This window comes from Erinaceus europaeus, chromosome 12 (genome assembly GCF_950295315.1).
Source record: "Erinaceus europaeus chromosome 12, mEriEur2.1, whole genome shotgun sequence".
Taxonomy (NCBI): Eukaryota; Metazoa; Chordata; class Mammalia; order Eulipotyphla; family Erinaceidae; genus Erinaceus; species Erinaceus europaeus.
In genome coordinates, this window is record NC_080173.1 from 3,893,449 (window position 1) to 3,908,848 (window position 15,400).

Here is a 15,400-nt window from a genome sequence, read left to right on the forward strand (position 1 = left end):
ATTTCTGAAGAGCTGAGAACTTCCCTGGGGGAGGAGAAAGACCAGATCAGCCTCCGGCACGGCTGTGCTCTCTCCTCCAAGCTCCCTCCACTCCACTCCACGGAGCCCTTGCAGGTGTGGCACAATAAGTTACAACCAGGGGAGAACAAGGGGTGAGGCCAGGCTGGGGGGGGCGGGAGGGGAAAGGAGGGAGGCAGCTATGATTTAAGACCAAGAGTCGCTCTCCTGGATGCTGAACAGCCATCCAGAAAATGGACGTTTGTTCTGATTTTTTTTTTTTGGGGGGGTCCCTGTTTGCTCTTGGGGCTCATTGTCTTGCATTGAAGTCCAGAATTGGCTTCCAAAGGTCTGTGGGGAAGGGGTCTCCCCCAGGAGGGACAGAGCTGCTCCTCAGGCCAGTAGGCCGGGACACAGCATGAGGCGACTGATGGAGTCATCTTCCCTTTGGCCCATGGACTATACCAGACTCTCGCTCTGCTCTTACTGCGTGAGGCACAAAGTTCCACAAACCAACAGGAAAGCCAGCAAGAGATTCTGGCTTTTCCCTCTCACACCCAGGCCCCGGAAATCCTCCCGGTCTATGAGTTTCTCCACAGGCCTCAGTCTCCTCAGATCGAGAGGACCTGCCTGCCCCACTCCCTGGACAGCACAAAAACCTAAGCACCAGTTGGCTGCAGGGCTTTCTCCTCAGGATCACCTTCACTCCAACACCAGGTCGTCTGCCGGTTGTGAGACAGAGACAGCGAGGGAGGCGGCCAGCTTTGGTCTCCTCGTTTCTGGCTCACGGACACGAGAGCCTCAGATTGAAAAGCAGCTGCCCAGAGCCCAGAGGGCCCCGAGGTACCCTGAAGGCTCCACTCCCACCCCACCCTCCTGCCCCGATAGCAGCCCAGCACCCGGCCAGGCAAGGAAACCCCTGGACGCCCGCTCTTGTGGCAAGATCTGTCTGCAAGAGGAGAAAATGGCTTGATTTTGTATTCCCTGGGGTCAGTCAAGGCCACGCTGCCTCCTGGCCTCGGGGAGATTTTTGGAACCCTGGCAGGAGAACATCCAAACACGTGTGTGTGTGTGTGTGTGTGTGTGTGTGTGTGTGTGTGTGTGTGTGTGCGCGCGTGCGTACGGTGGGTGGGGGGCAAGTAGGAGGGGATAAAGTCAGCTCTCAATCCAAAAGCCAGCCCACACCACATTCAGGAGCCCAGGGCAGACTGGGTTTGGCTTCGGTCCACGGAAGGGTTGGCCACCCCGGTGTGGGGGGCACGGGCAGTCCGGGAAGAGGCCGGTGCTGGGAGGAAGGAGGAGGGGGCCTCACACGGGGGTGGTCCGCCGGTTCAGCATGCTGACGTGCAAGCCTTCCTTCAGGTCCTGCTGGAAGAAGTCATGCACCTGCAGGAAGCTGGCCTCCTGGTCGGGGCTGTAGCTGGCAGCCGTGGTGACTTTGAGGGGCTCCCTGGACAACGTGTACATGGACAGCTCGCCCATGGGGATGGCCCCCGTGATCTTGAGGCCCACGGGGGACGCATCCCTGGAGGGCGAGGCCTCGGTGGACCTGGAGCTGGACCGGGAGCGCCGTCGCCGGTACCTGTAGCTGGGCATCCTGGCGTAGGGGGAGGACGAGGAGGGCGCCTTGAGGAACTCCCGTCTGGTCTTAAACCTCAGCTCTTTGTTTTTCTCGATGTAAATGTTGACGGCCAGGACGCCCACGGTCTCGGCCACGATGAAGGACAGGGCTCCGAAGTAAAAGGACCAGCCGTAGTTGTAGTGGCTTTTCTTGTCCTCGTCGCGCTTGTCTCCCGGGTCGCCCGTGTTGCTGGAGATGTAGACGATGATGCCGATGATGTTGCTGAGGCCTGGGGGGGGGGGGAGAGGCGGGGGTGAGACCCACTCACGGGACAGCTGCCGCGCCGCCCTGCACCGGGTCCCGCTCTCTCGGGCGGCCGAGTCCGACACCACTAGTTCTGAGTGGGCAACCCAGTGAAAGCTCCTGTCGCCCGCCCTCCCCCACAGGCCGATTTGGCTCTCTTCTTTCTTGTATCCCCCAGTCTCTCCCTCTCCCTCGCCCTCTCTCTCTTCCTCTTCTTCTTCTTCTCCCTCTCTCTCCCTCTCCCCCTCCCTCTCTCTCCTTCTCCCCCTCCCTCTCCCTCTCCCTCGCCCTCTCTCTTCCTCTTCTTCTTCTTCTCCCTCTCTCTCCCTCTCCGTCTCCCTCTCTCTCCCTCTCCCCCTCCCTCTCTCTCCCTCTCCCCCTCCCTCTCTCTCCCTCTTCCTCTCCCTCTCTCTCCGTCTCTCTCTCCGTCTCTCTCTTTCTCTCCCTCTCCCTCCTTCTCTCTCTCCCTCTCCGTCTCCCTCTATCTCCCTCTTCCTCTCCCTCCCTCTCCCTCTCTCTCTTTCTCTCCCTCTCTCTCCCTCTCCCTCTTCCTCTCACTCTCTCCCTCCCCCTCTCCCTCCCCCTCTCTCCTTCTCCCTCTCACCCCCTCCCCCTCCCCCTCTCTCCTTCTCCCTCTCACCCCCTCCCCCTCTCCCTCCCCCTCTCTCCCTCTCTCTCTCTCCCTCTCCCTCTCTCCCTCTCTCCTTCTCCCTCTCTCCTTCTCCCTCTCACCCCTTCCCCCTCTCCCTCCCCCTCTCTCCCTCTCTCTCCCTCTCTCCTTCTCCCCCTCCCCCTCTCTCCCCCTCCCTCTCCCTCTCTCTCCGTCTCTCTCTCCCTCTCTCTCCGTCTCTCTCTTTCTCTCCCTCTCCCTCCTTCTCTCTCTCCCTCTCCGTCTCCCTCTCTCTCTCTCTCTCCCTCTCCCCCTCCCTCTCCCTCCCTCTCCCTCCGTCTCTCTCTCCCTCTCTCTCCGTCTCTCTCTCCCTCTCTCTCCGTCTCTCTCTTTCTCTCCCTCTCCCTCCTTCTCTCTCTCCCTCTCCCTCTCCGTGTCCCTCTCCTTCTCTCTTCCTCTCTCTCCCTTTCCGTCTCCCTCTATCTCCCTCTTCCTCTCCCTCCCTCTCCCTCTCTCTCTTTCTCTCCCTCTCTCTCCCTCTTCCTCTCCCTCCCTCTCCCTCTCTCTCTTTCTCTCCCTCTCTCTCCCTCTTCCTCTCCCTCCCTCTCCCTCTCTCTCTTTCTCTCCCTCTCCCTCTCTCTCCCTTTCCATCTCTCTCCCTCTCCCTCTCCCCCTCCCCTCCCCCTCCCTCTCTCTCTCTCCCTCCAGGGTTATCGCTGGGGCTTGGTGCCAGCACTATGAATCCACTGCTCCCGGCTACCACTTTTACCACTTTTACCATTTTTACCATTTTTTTTTTTTATCAAAGCACTGCTCAGCTCTGGCTTATGTAGGTGCGGGGGGATTGAATCTGAATCTGGGATGTTGGAGCCTTAGGCAGGAGAGACTCTTTGCATAGCTACCCCTACCCTTTTATTTATTTTATTTTTATTACTTTTTTATGTATTGTGTTTGTATTTATTTTATTCACCTTCTATTTTATTCAATAGGACAGAGAGAAAAACTGAGAGGAGAGGAGAGACAGAGAGGGAGAGAGAAAGACAGACACCTGCTTCACTGCTCATGAAGCACCCCTACTGCAGGTGGGGAGTGGGGGCTTGAACCCGGGTCCTTTAGCATAGTACCACACGCATTTAGCCTGGTATGCCATCACCCGGCTCCCTCTCTCTATTTTTTCTCTGTTTCTGTCTTTCTCTCCCTCTCTCTCAGAGACACACAGACACAGACACACACACGGACACACACTCAGACGCACATATACACAGACACACAGACACACACACACTCAGACACACAGAGACACACAGACACATAGGCAGACACACACACAGACACACACAGACAGATGGAGACACACACACACATACAGACACACACACAGACACACACACATGGACACACACTCAGACGCACATATACACAGACACACGGACACACACACAGACACACACAGACACACAGACACACACAGACACACACAGACACACAGACACACACACAGACACACGGATACACACAGACACACAGAGAAACATACAGAGACACAGACACACAGAGACACAGAGACACAGACACACAGAGACCCAGAGACACACAGAGACACAGACACACAGAGACACACAGACACATGGAGACACACACACACACACACACACGTGTGAGTCTGCATGTCCCATGCCCGCGCTCTGCTCTGCACAGTAACTCTTTGGCTCCCTTTGCCTTCCTGTCTAACTGTGCAGAAGGTGTTTCCATAACCGGCAGGACAGACTGTCTGTGTGTCTCTCTGCAAGGGGTCCCCGCTGTGGGTGTGTGCTGCGGACACTCAGATGGCCTCCAGCCCTCTGTTAACGGAGTCGCCGGCGACAAACCATCCAGTTGGAAGGCATCCCCAGTGGCCCCTTTGCACAGTCAGGATCATTGTTGCCAAGGCTCCACAGTGCTGATGCCACAGCGCCCGGCACCCGCACGGCACGCTGCAGCCACCACCTCTTCCAACAGAAGAACATTTCCGTTGCCCCAAGTTAAGCTCCCCGATCCCGAGTGCTCCCCGTACTTTCTGAGTTAGGGACTCGTGGGGGGTGATTTTACAGTCTCTCTGCCCCTCTCCCCCAAACTCACAGCGCCCACATGGTGAGGGGCGTGAACCGTGCCGGCCGGGCTCACCTGCGGCCACAAAGAGGATGCCGGCACTGAGGACGATGTTGTTCCTGCGGCTGTAGAACCTGCCGGCGGCGATGCAGAGCCCACCCAGCAGGAGCAGGATGGTGCTGAGGATGGGGAAGACGCTGGAGGCCCTCACGATGCCTGGCAGGCAGGGGGAGACGGGGGAGAGCTCTGAGACCTGCTTCCCTCCCCCTCCCATCAGGCCCTGGCAGGTGGGGGACCCGGGCAGCAGGGGCAGGTGCCGTGGGGGCCCAGCCTGCTGGCTGCACCCCAGTGGCAGCTCCGTGTGACCTGGGTGTGGGTGGCAGTCCCGCCAGTCAGCAAGGGCGAGAGGACATCCCAGTCTCTTGCCGGTGAGGTTAGCGCCTCAGCCGTGCACACAGTGCTCTCCATGGGGGCCACCCCTCCCAGCCGCGCAGCCCCTTCAGGGACTGGGTCCGCTGTGAAGCCGGCAGCAAAGGCAGCTTTGCTCAGGGCTGAGGACACGGGTCTGGGTATTAGGAGGCTCAGGGTGCAGGCCCTGTTCTGTGACACGCTGGCTGAGCGGCCTTGGTCAAGTCACTTCACCTCCACTCACGGGATGTAATTTCCAACAGCACTTGGATCCGAGGTTGGTTTTAGACCTAGAAGAGGCTTGGCCCTGGATGTGTGGCCGGAACACCTGCTTCGTAAGCGACAGGCTTTAATTCCACGTCACTGCTGCCAGGTATCGGACAAGGGCAGAGAAGGGGTGCTGTGCAGAGGGGAACAAGGGCAGGGAAGGGGTGCTGTGCAGAGGGACAGGCGGGACCCATGATGTTCCACTGATTTAAACCCTGTGGGCCAGAGAGGGGGCTCCATGGCTTGAGCAAAAGCCTTTGCGTGTGTGAGGCCCTGAACTTGACTCCCAGCACCATGTATCCCGCGGTGGGGCTCTGGTTCTCTCCCCCTTGTAAGACAAATGCTTACGGGCCTGGCCGGTGCCGCGCCCCAGTTGAGCACCCACGTCACCATGCGCAAGGACTCACGGTCAAGACCCCAGCCCCCACCTGCAGGAGGAAAGCTTCACAAGCAGTGAATCAGTGATGCAGTTCCCCCCCTCCTTTCCTCTCAAGTTCCCTCTGCCTCCATCTAAAAAAAAAATACACAAAATATAGAAATCAAATAAACATCAATAAACAACCTTAAAAATACATCTGCCCTGTCACTGACTTACAGGCTGAGCAGGGCAGGTAACCAGTGATCAGCTCAACCTCCTCTTTTGTACCCTGGGCAGAGCAGAAAGACTAGCTGTGTGGGTTTGAATGGCACCCCCGCCCCAACCCCCTGCACTGCCCAAGGATACGTCCAGATCCCAACAACGCCTGTGATTTCATTCAGAAAGAACGGAATCTCTGCAGGTGTGAAAAAGTCTCTTGACATGACACCCTCCGAGGTGATAGGGGGCCCCCAACCCTGATGGCAAGTGTGCTAGTGAGAGGGGGCAGACACAGGGAGGAGAAGACACACAGGAGGGAGAAGCTGTGTGAAGACGCAGGAGGCGGCGAGAGGCGTGTGGCAAGCAGGGACGCCGGGAGATGAGGAATGTGCGGTCCCCCAGGGTGCGCCTAGCAGAACACACCTGAGCACGACAAGAGCCCGCTCCTCACCTGCAGGGGGCACTTCCTGAGCGGTGGGGCAGGGGGCAGGTGTCTCTCTCTATGCCCTGTTCCCTCAATCTCTCTGTTCCAATGAAAGAAAGAAAGAAAGAAAGAAAGAAAGAAAGAAAGAAAGAAAGAAGGAAAGGGAGTCAGGTGGCAGCGCAGCGGGTTAAGCACAGGTAGCGCTAAGTGCAAGGACCGGCTCAAAGATCCCCGTCCGAGCCCCCGGCTCCCCACCTGCAGGGGAGTCGCTTCACAGGCGGTGAAGCAGGTCTGCAGGTGTCTGTCTTTCTCTCCCCCCCTCTGTCTTCCCCTCCTCTCTCCATTTCTCTCTGTCCTATCTAACAACGACATCATCAATGGCAACAGTAACAGTAACTACAACAATAAAAAAAACCCCAAGGGCAACAAAAAAGGAAATAAATAAATAAATATTTAAAAAAAGAAAGAAGGAAAGAGGGAGCTGGGCGGGCAGCGCAGCGGGTTAAGCGCAGGTGGTGCAAAGCGCAAGGACCCGGTGTAAGGATCCTGGTTCGAGCCCCCGGCTCCCCACCTGCAGGGGGGTCGCTTCACAGGCGGTGAAGCAGGTCTGCAGGTGTCTGTCTGTCTCTCCCGCCCCCCGTCTTCCCCTCCTCTCTCTGTTTCTCTCTGTCCTATCCAACAATGATGACATCAATAACAATAATAACTACAACAATAAAACAACAAGGGCAACAAAAGGGAAAATAAATAAATAAAGATAAAAACATTATAAGAAAGAAGGAAAGAACGGGAGGTATGGAGGGAGGGAGGAAACAGAAAGGAAAGAAGGAAGGAAGGAAGGAAGGAAGGAAGGAAGGAAAGGAAGAAAGAAAAAAAGAAAGAAAGAGAGAGAGAGGACGCCAGGGCTGATGGATTTGTAGTGCAGGTCCTGGCGGAGTCAAGCAGCTGGAAGAGAAGGAAGGGAAGCTGGCTCTGCCCCGACTCCTAGCCTCCGTATTTGAGAGGAAGCTGCACTGGTTTCAAGGCACCAAGCTCACAGACATTTCTTGGATGAGGGCCCAAGGAGTCACACGCACTGTGTGCGAGGGTCGCTGTGAGAATCGGAGGGCTAAGGCATATGAACGTCCTTGGAGGGGCTGCAGGGTGTAGGAACTCTGACGGGGGGGGGGGGTGGGCAGAGGGAGGGGAGGGGGTGTCAGGCTCTCCTGCTATGTCTGCAGGTCTCCCAGCCAGGAGAAATCTGGGGCTGTGGGCTTTGGGTGGTCCCCACAGGCGGCGGCAGGGCTGGAGGGGCTGGCAGGCGCCAACTGCTCAGCCAGCTGGGCTCTGAAGGCTGTGCTTGTGTCCTGGTCTGAAGCCCCCTAGTGTGTGCCCCGGCTCCACAGAGAGGGAATTGTTTGGGGCATGAAATGAAGCTCTTCAGCCTCTCCTCGTCCCCTCCGCCTTTCCGTGGCCCATCCTGTGGGCTTCTGGGACGTGCCTCTCAGCTACACTGCCCATGAGAGCGGGGGCCAGTCCCCCTGGATGTGGAAGGGTCAGGCAGGTCAGGGAGAAGGGAGCCCCCACCTCCATGGTCACCTGGGGTGGGGTCTGGCTCAGGGCCACGCTGCCCGCCCAGGTGAGCTCTGTGCCGTGCAGGCTCGGGGCGTCCACCGATCTCCGTGATGCTGGGCTGTCCGGGACCCCGTGCAGCTGTACCTGACACAGAGCTGAAGGCTGACTGGCCCGTGTGCAGCTATGCCATGCATAGGGCTGAATCATGCCGTGAGGGTCTGTGTCTGCCTGGGGGAGCGGGCTACTAACCTGGCCTCCCAGTAGACCCCGCCACCCTCGCTCCCAGTCTCACACAGCAATCAGCCACCAAGGTGAACTAGAAATAGAGAGCCCAGAAAGACAGCAGCAGGCCCAGGACATGTGGACAGCAGCCTCTGGGACACAGGGGTCCATGGCCAGCACCCTCGCCCTGACTCTCCACAGTTCATGTGGGGGTGGAGGGCACCGTCTTTTTACTGCAGTCCTGGGGCAGGGGTGAGTGCAGCAGACCACCTCTCAGCCCGCAGAGCCACTGACTGCCCTGGCAGGGAGGGCAGGTTACAAGGAATGGTCATCTCTCTCTCTCTCTCTCTCTCTCTCTCTCCCTCTCTCTCTCTCTCCCTCTCTCCCTCTCTTCTTTCTTTCTTTTCTTTCTTCATTTCTTTCTTTCTTTCTATTTTCCTTTCTTTCTTTCTTTCTTTCTTTCTGTTCCTCCATCCCTTCCTTTCTCCCTTCTTTCCTTCCTTCCTTCCTTTCTTTCTCTCTCCCTCCCCCCCATCCTGTCCTCTCTCTCTCTCTCTCCTTCTTCCTTTGCCACCAGATGGACTGATGGGGCTTGGTGCCTCCATGACAAATCCACAGCTCCTGGGAGCCAATTATCCTTTTACCCTTTTGTAGGTAGAGAGAAGCTGAGAGGGAAGAAGGAGATAGAGAGGGAGACAGAGAGACATCTGCAGCCCTGAGTTACCACTTGGCAAGCTTCCCCCCTGCAGGTGGGGACAGGAGTCTTGAACCCGGGTCCTTGGGCACTGTAGTGGGTGTGCTCTACCAGGTGCTTCACTAAGGTGGATTTTCACCTGAGCCATCCCCCCAGTTTGGCTGAGCCCCAGGGGCAGCCAGGGGACCGTGCAGCCCAGGCACTGTCCCACCCCGAGGGTCTTGTTCCTGCCATATTGTGTGTAAGTGGCATCTCTGGTGTTGTGTGAACTGCACAACCATCTCTGGCAGCGCTGTGAAGTAGTGTTTGCCTGGCCCAGCATGGGTCCCCAAAAAGTAGAAAGAGGACAGGCAGGAAGAGGAGGATGAGGAGGAAAAGGAGGAGGAGGAGGAGGAGGAGGAGGAGGAGGATGTAGAATCACTTCTGCTTCTGAACACTGCCCCTGGCCTCATGAGCATGGCACGTTATTCTGTCTCACAGGGTGACTCAGAGTCAAAATCCTCTCAGAAGAAGGAGGAGGAGGAGAAGGAGGAGGAGAAGGAGGAGGAGGAGGAGGAGGAGGAGGAGGAGGAGGAGGAGGAGAAGGAGAAGGAGAAGGAGAAGGAGAAGGAGAAGGAGAAACTGGGATTCAGGCGGTAGCGCAGCGGGTTAAGCGCACGTGGCGCAAAGCGCAAGGACCGGCATAAGGATCCTGGTTCGAGCCCCCGGCTCCCCACCTGCATGGGAGTCGCTTCACAGGAGATGAAGCAGGTCTGCAGGTGTCTGTCTTTCTCTCCCCATCTCTATCTTCCCCTCCTCTCTCCATTTCTCTCTGTCCTATCCCACAACGATGACATCAATAATTACAACAATAAAAAAATAATAAGGGCAACAAAAGGAAATAAATATTTTTAGAAAAGCAGAAATTATCTGTGAACACTTGTGACAGAGGCCCAGGCCCTCTGGGGAGCTGGCACTGGTTCTTAGCCCCTGGGACAGTGCTGGGGGCAGCCCTGGGCCGGGGAGAGGGAACATGACTTCACAGTGCCACTTTCCCAGCTCCAGCACGGAGGCAGCATGGTCCCAGGAGAGATCCTGATTTGGGTCGCAGCGCCAGGGTTGTTCTCTGCGGCTCAGTAAACACCATGTCTTCTGGGTCCCAGACACAGGGCCCACGTGGAAGCCAGGGCCCTGAGGGGCAGCTCACAGGAAGAGGCTGTAGCCCATCTGCCGGGGATCAAAACACCTAAGGCCCACACATCCCAGGTGGGTCTGCCACCTCTTCCAGTCCCCACAGGGTGCCTGGCACCCTACCAGGTGACCTCCTTGTGTGTGACTAAGCTGGGTGTCCAAAAACAGGATGCAGGATCCAGTGCTGTCTGGCAAACAAGTTGGGGTACCAGAGGCTCCCCCTCCCCACCCAACGCTTGGTCTGGACCAGTCTATGTCTTTCTTATTTATTTAATTGACCAGAGCACTGCTTTGGCTTATGGGGGTGCTAGGGATTGAACCTGGGAGCTTGGAGCCTCGGGCGTGGAAGTCATTTGTAGAACCATTATGCTGGCTCCCCTGCCTTGTCTGTTTGTTTGTTTGTTTATTCTTTGTCCCAGCCCCAGCTATAACTAGTAAGTTCCTCTGAAGTCAGCCAGGCTGGTCCACAGCCCTGGGAATGAGGTGAAGTCTACTTCTTCTTTTTCTTTTATCTTCTTAAGTTTTTTAAAACACATTTGTGTGTATATATTTTTTCATATCTGTATTTATTTATTGGATAGAGACAGTCAGAAATCAAAAGGAAGAGGGAGAAAGAGAAAGAGAGAGAGAGAGAGATTTGCAGTACCGCTTCACCACTTACAAAGCTTCCTCCCTACAGGTGGTTACTGGGGTCTTGAACCTGGGTCCTTGTTTGCTGTCACATGTGCGCTCAACCAGATGCACGACCATCCAGCCCCTTCCTTCTCCTCCTCCTTTTATTGCCACTAGGGCTGTTGCTGGGACTCAGTGCCTGCACTATGAATCCACTGCTCCTGGAGGCCATTTTTTTCCCCCATTTTATTGGCTAGGACAGAGAAATTGAGAGAGGAGGGGAGAGAAAAAGATACCTGCAGACCTGCTTCATCGCCTGTGAAGTGTCCTCCACTGCAGGTGGGGAGCCCAGGCGAGAACCCGGGTTCTTGTGCGTGGTAATGTGTGCTCTTAACCAGGTGCACCACCCTGTGAGACCCATTTCTCACGCCCTCTTCCCAGGCCTGTTTCCCGGGTGACTCCTCTCTGGGAGGAGAGGGCTGGATGGGCTGCACTGAGCAACACTCCCTGCTGAGGGAGGACGAGTGCACCCAGGGAATAGCCCCTCCCCGGCCCCCTTCTCCAGCCCTCCCGCCTGCCCCCCACGCCCACGCCCACGCCCACGCCACAGACACAGGAAGCCCCGGCTCCTGACACTCACGGAGGAGATACTCTGAACTGTCGTGGTCATAATCGTTGTCTTCTGGGAAGTGGTTGATCCGGAAGCAGTGCCCTTTGTAGATCCCTGGGGGGAGCAAGAGGGAAGAGGCATGTCAGGGTCCTGTGGGTTCACTCGGGCCGCCTCCGTTGACTGCAGACGTGTCTCCTGGATGTGGGCCAGGTGCTGTGTGGGCCCTGACCTTGGAGAAAGAAGAACGGTCACCTCGGGTGTCCCCAGCCTGGCGGCGGGGCGTGGGGTGTGGGGCAGGACACCCCATCACTGAGGCTCCGCACCTGTGCACATCATTAACTGGAGGAAAGGTTGCACACAGAACTGCCTCCAAGGGCACGTGGACACGCTGCCACGGGGTGTCTGGGGGGGTCAGGAGGTGGTGCACCCGGTAGACAGCACACGTTACAGAGCACAAGGATTCATTCAAGCCCCCGCTCCCCCCTTGCAGGGGGAAAGGTTCAGGGCTACAGATGCCCCCTCTTCTTTCTCTCTCTCCCTTTCCCTCCCTTTCTTTCTTCCTTTTCCTTCTTAAAAAAAAAAAAAAGAGGGGTGGGGGTAGATAGCATAATGGTTATGCAAATAGACTCTCTTGCCTGAGGCTCCAAATCCCAGGTTCAATCTCTCACATCACCATAAAGCAGAGTTGAGCAGTGCTCTGGTTAAAAAAAAAAAAAGAAAGAAAAAAAGTCTGGGTTTGGGGGCTGAGGTCAAAGAAGAAGTTATAAAAAGTCTGGGCTGGGAGGCTGGTGGGTTTGGAGCTAGTGGTGGGGCTCAGAGGGGCCAGAGTTTGGCAGAACCGGTGTAGGGGAGGGCCTGCGGCTGGCCTTACAGAGGGGCCTGCAAGTTGTACCAGGTGGGGCTATGGGGCAGGGATGTCAGGATAAAATCTCTGTCTGTCTATCTGTCTGCTTGCCTGTCTGCGTTCACAAGCATGGAGACTCCCTTCGGAGACAGAGGTTGACCACACAGCTGGCAGCAGGAGGCTGACCCCTCACTCTGTGTGCTCAGAGGAAGAGACACTTCCAGAAGGGCTTCTGCCTCCCACCTGGTCTCCCCTCTCCACTCTGAGAAGGAATCAGATGCGTGAGGTGTTAAGGTCAAAGCCTGCCCGCCGGCAGGCCCCCTTCTTCTTTTTTTTTTTTTTTAATAATTTATTTCTTTATTGGGGAATTAATGTTTTACATTCAACAGTAAATACAATAGTCTGCCTGGGTCAGCCGCCCTCCTCCTTCCTGCATGAAGCTCGTCCTGACACCCCTCACCCCTGCATGACCGGGCTGGGCTGGGACCAGCTCCTACTCCACAGGTGCTGCTACATGTCTCCTGGCCTCCTGCGGCCCAGCCTGAGCGCCCAGTGTCATGGTCAAGGTCAAGAGTGGGGCCTGGGACTCACCATGCAAAGGGGAAAATGGTGCTGTGGCCTCTCTCTCTCTCTAGCTGATATGGGGGGAGTTGTGGAATCATGCTGGCACAAAAAACTTTGGTGACAAAAAACTCTACAAATGGTATATCGCGCAGCACGCCAGCTCTGGGGATGGTTCCTTTTCACGCGGACCCGAGTCGCTGTCTGTATCTGTACCTTGTTCCCTTCCCCCTTCTGTGGTGGAGCAGAGCTCCTGGGCAGAGCTGTGACGTGACTCCTGCCATCCGCAGCACCGCCAGCAATCACACCTGTGCTTTCCAGAGTTCTAATAATGCTGCTCAAACACGCACATCTAGACTCTAGGTTGAACTAAAGTCTTGTTTGTTTGTTTTGTTTTGTTTTGTTTCTGTGGGCTGGAGGCCAGTAACTGCTAGTAACTGTCATGTGACGGCTGTCTGTCTTGTTTTACAAAGCACTGCCCATCTCGTTTTGAGGATGTGGCTATGCCTCTACTGGAAAACATAACGAGATCATATGACACAGCTGGGCGGGAGCGCACCAGGTAAAGCACACATAGTCTGAAGCACAAGTATCCTGGTTCGAGCCCCCGGCTCCCCACCTGCAGGGGAGTCGCTTCACAGGCGGTGAAGCCGGTCTGCAGGTGTCTGTCTTTCTCTCCCTCTCTGTCTTCCCCTGCTCTCTCCATTTCTTTCTGTCCTATCCAAAAACAACAACAGCAGTGACAACAATAACAACAACAACAACAACAAGAACAACAAAATGGGAAAAATGGCCTCCAGGAGCAGTGGATTCATAGTGCAGGCACCGAGCCACAACGATAACCCTGGAGGCAAAAACAAAACAAACACACACACTGTAGTCTGTAACATGCTTTATATATATATTTAAAATATTTTATTTATTTATTTATCTATTTATTTTCCCTTTTATTGCCCTTGTTTTTTATTGTTGTTGTTGTAGTTATTATTGATGTTGTCATTGTTGGATAGGACAGAGAGAAATGGAGAGAGGAGGGGAAGACAGAGAGGGGGAGAGAAAGACAGACACCTGCAGACCTGCTTCACCACCTGTGAAACGACTCCCCTGCAGGTGGGGAGCCAGGGGCTCAAACCGGGATCCTTACTCCGGTCCTTGCGCTTTGCCCCACATGCGCTTAACTGGCTATGCTACCGCCCAATCCCCCAACACTTAGAGGTTTAACCTTGAAAGTTTTGGTCATTTTTGAAAAAATAATAGTAAGTTTATACTAATCCAGCAGTTGCTGGGAAAAAAATAACTTGGGGAAATAGCACAGGGCAGTGAAGTTTGCTCTGGCTCATGACAGAAAGGAGACTTGCTCTGGCAGGAATGAGGGAGCCCTTGGCTCACTTCTCCACTCTGAAAACTGAACTCATGAGTCTGAAGCAGTTTGCAGGCAGAAGTATCTGTTTCTAATGCCCCTCCCACACATTTAGCTAGCCTGCACTCCATAGTTGGGGTGCTGTGTATATCTGATAGAAATCACAAGCACAGGGAGTCGGGCTGTAGTGCAGCGGGCTAAGCGCAGGTGGCGCAAAGCACAAGGACCGGCATAAGGATCCCGGTTCGAGCCCTGGCTCCCCACCTGCAGGGGAGTCGCTTCACAGGCGGTGAAGCAGGTCTGCAGGTGTCTGTCTTTCTCTCCCCCCCTCTGTCTTCCCCTCCTCTCTCCATTTCTCTCTGTCCTATCCAACAACGACAACAACAATAATAACTACAACAATAAAACAACAAGGGCAACAAAAGGGAATAAATAAAATAAATATTAAAAAAAAAGAAAAAAAAGAAATCACAAGCACAGAAATCACGCTGACGTACTGAGCTCCTCTGTACGTGTTCTTTTCAGTGGGCACACAACCAACACAGTTGTTTTTTTAAATATTTATTTATTTATTCCCTTTTGTTGTTTTTTTATTGTTGTAGTTATTATTATTGATGTCATCATTGTTGGATAGGACAGAGAGAAATGGAGAGAGGAGGGGACGACAGAGAGGGGGAGAGAAAGACAGACACCTGCAGACCTGCTTCACCGCCTGTGAAGCGACTCCCCTGCAGGTGGGGAGCCGGGGGCTCAAACCGGGATCCTTCCTCTGGGCCTTGTGCTTTGAGCCACATGCGCTTAACCTGCTGTGCTACCGCCCGACTCCCACAACCAACACAGTTAGAGGACGCATCAGTTAAGCCCTGCCAAAAATACAGACGTTTCCATGTTTGGAGACTAGGGGTGTCTGGGTACCCAAGATGGGAGCCACCACACAGCATTATGCTCAGAGTCATGGAACACTTGCAATCTGCTGTCCCCTTCAGTCACTGACCTCCCAGTGGCCCTCTGTCCTTCCTGTCTGTCTGTCACTCGCTCCTCACACATTGAGCTCTTTTGCACAGGCTGAAGGATTATAGTTGGATTCTTCCCCTCGAAGACATGTTGAATGACAGATGAGTGACTGAGAAAGTAGTGGTCTACATACACAATGGAATACTACTCAGCTATTAAAAATGGTGGCTTCGCCTTCTTCATCTCATCTGGGATGGAGCTTGAAGGAATCATGTGAAGTGAGCTAAGTCAGAAACAAAAGGATGAATATGGGATGATCTCACTCACAGACAGAAGCCGAGAAATAAGATCAGAAGGGAAAACATAAAGCAGAGCTTGGACTGGAGCTGGTGTACTGCACCAACGTAAAAGACTCTGGGGTGTGGGAGAGGGTTCAGGTCCTGGACCATGACGGCAGAGGAGGAGCTAGTGAGGGTTGAATTGTTATGTGGAAAACTGGGAAATGTTATGCATGCACAAACTATTGTATTTTACTATCAACTGTAAACCATTAATCCCCCAATTAAAAAAAAAAGACATGGGGG

General features: G+C 54.9%; 1 protein-coding gene across 1 annotated transcript; it reads right to left on the bottom strand.

Annotated features, from left to right (window-relative positions):
- Nucleotides 1-1,140: 1,140 nt before the first annotated feature.
- Nucleotides 1,141-11,277, bottom strand: CACNG4 (calcium voltage-gated channel auxiliary subunit gamma 4). The gene is made up of 3 exons (XM_060202631.1): nt 11,128-11,277; nt 4,635-4,775; nt 1,141-1,847 (listed from the first exon to the last, which is right to left on the bottom strand). The coding sequence occupies exon 3, from the start codon at nt 1,591-1,593 to the stop codon at nt 1,306-1,308; it is 288 nt and encodes a 95-aa protein (XP_060058614.1). The 5' UTR covers nt 1,594-1,847; nt 4,635-4,775; nt 11,128-11,277; the 3' UTR covers nt 1,141-1,305.
- Nucleotides 11,278-15,400: the final 4,123 nt, after the last annotated feature.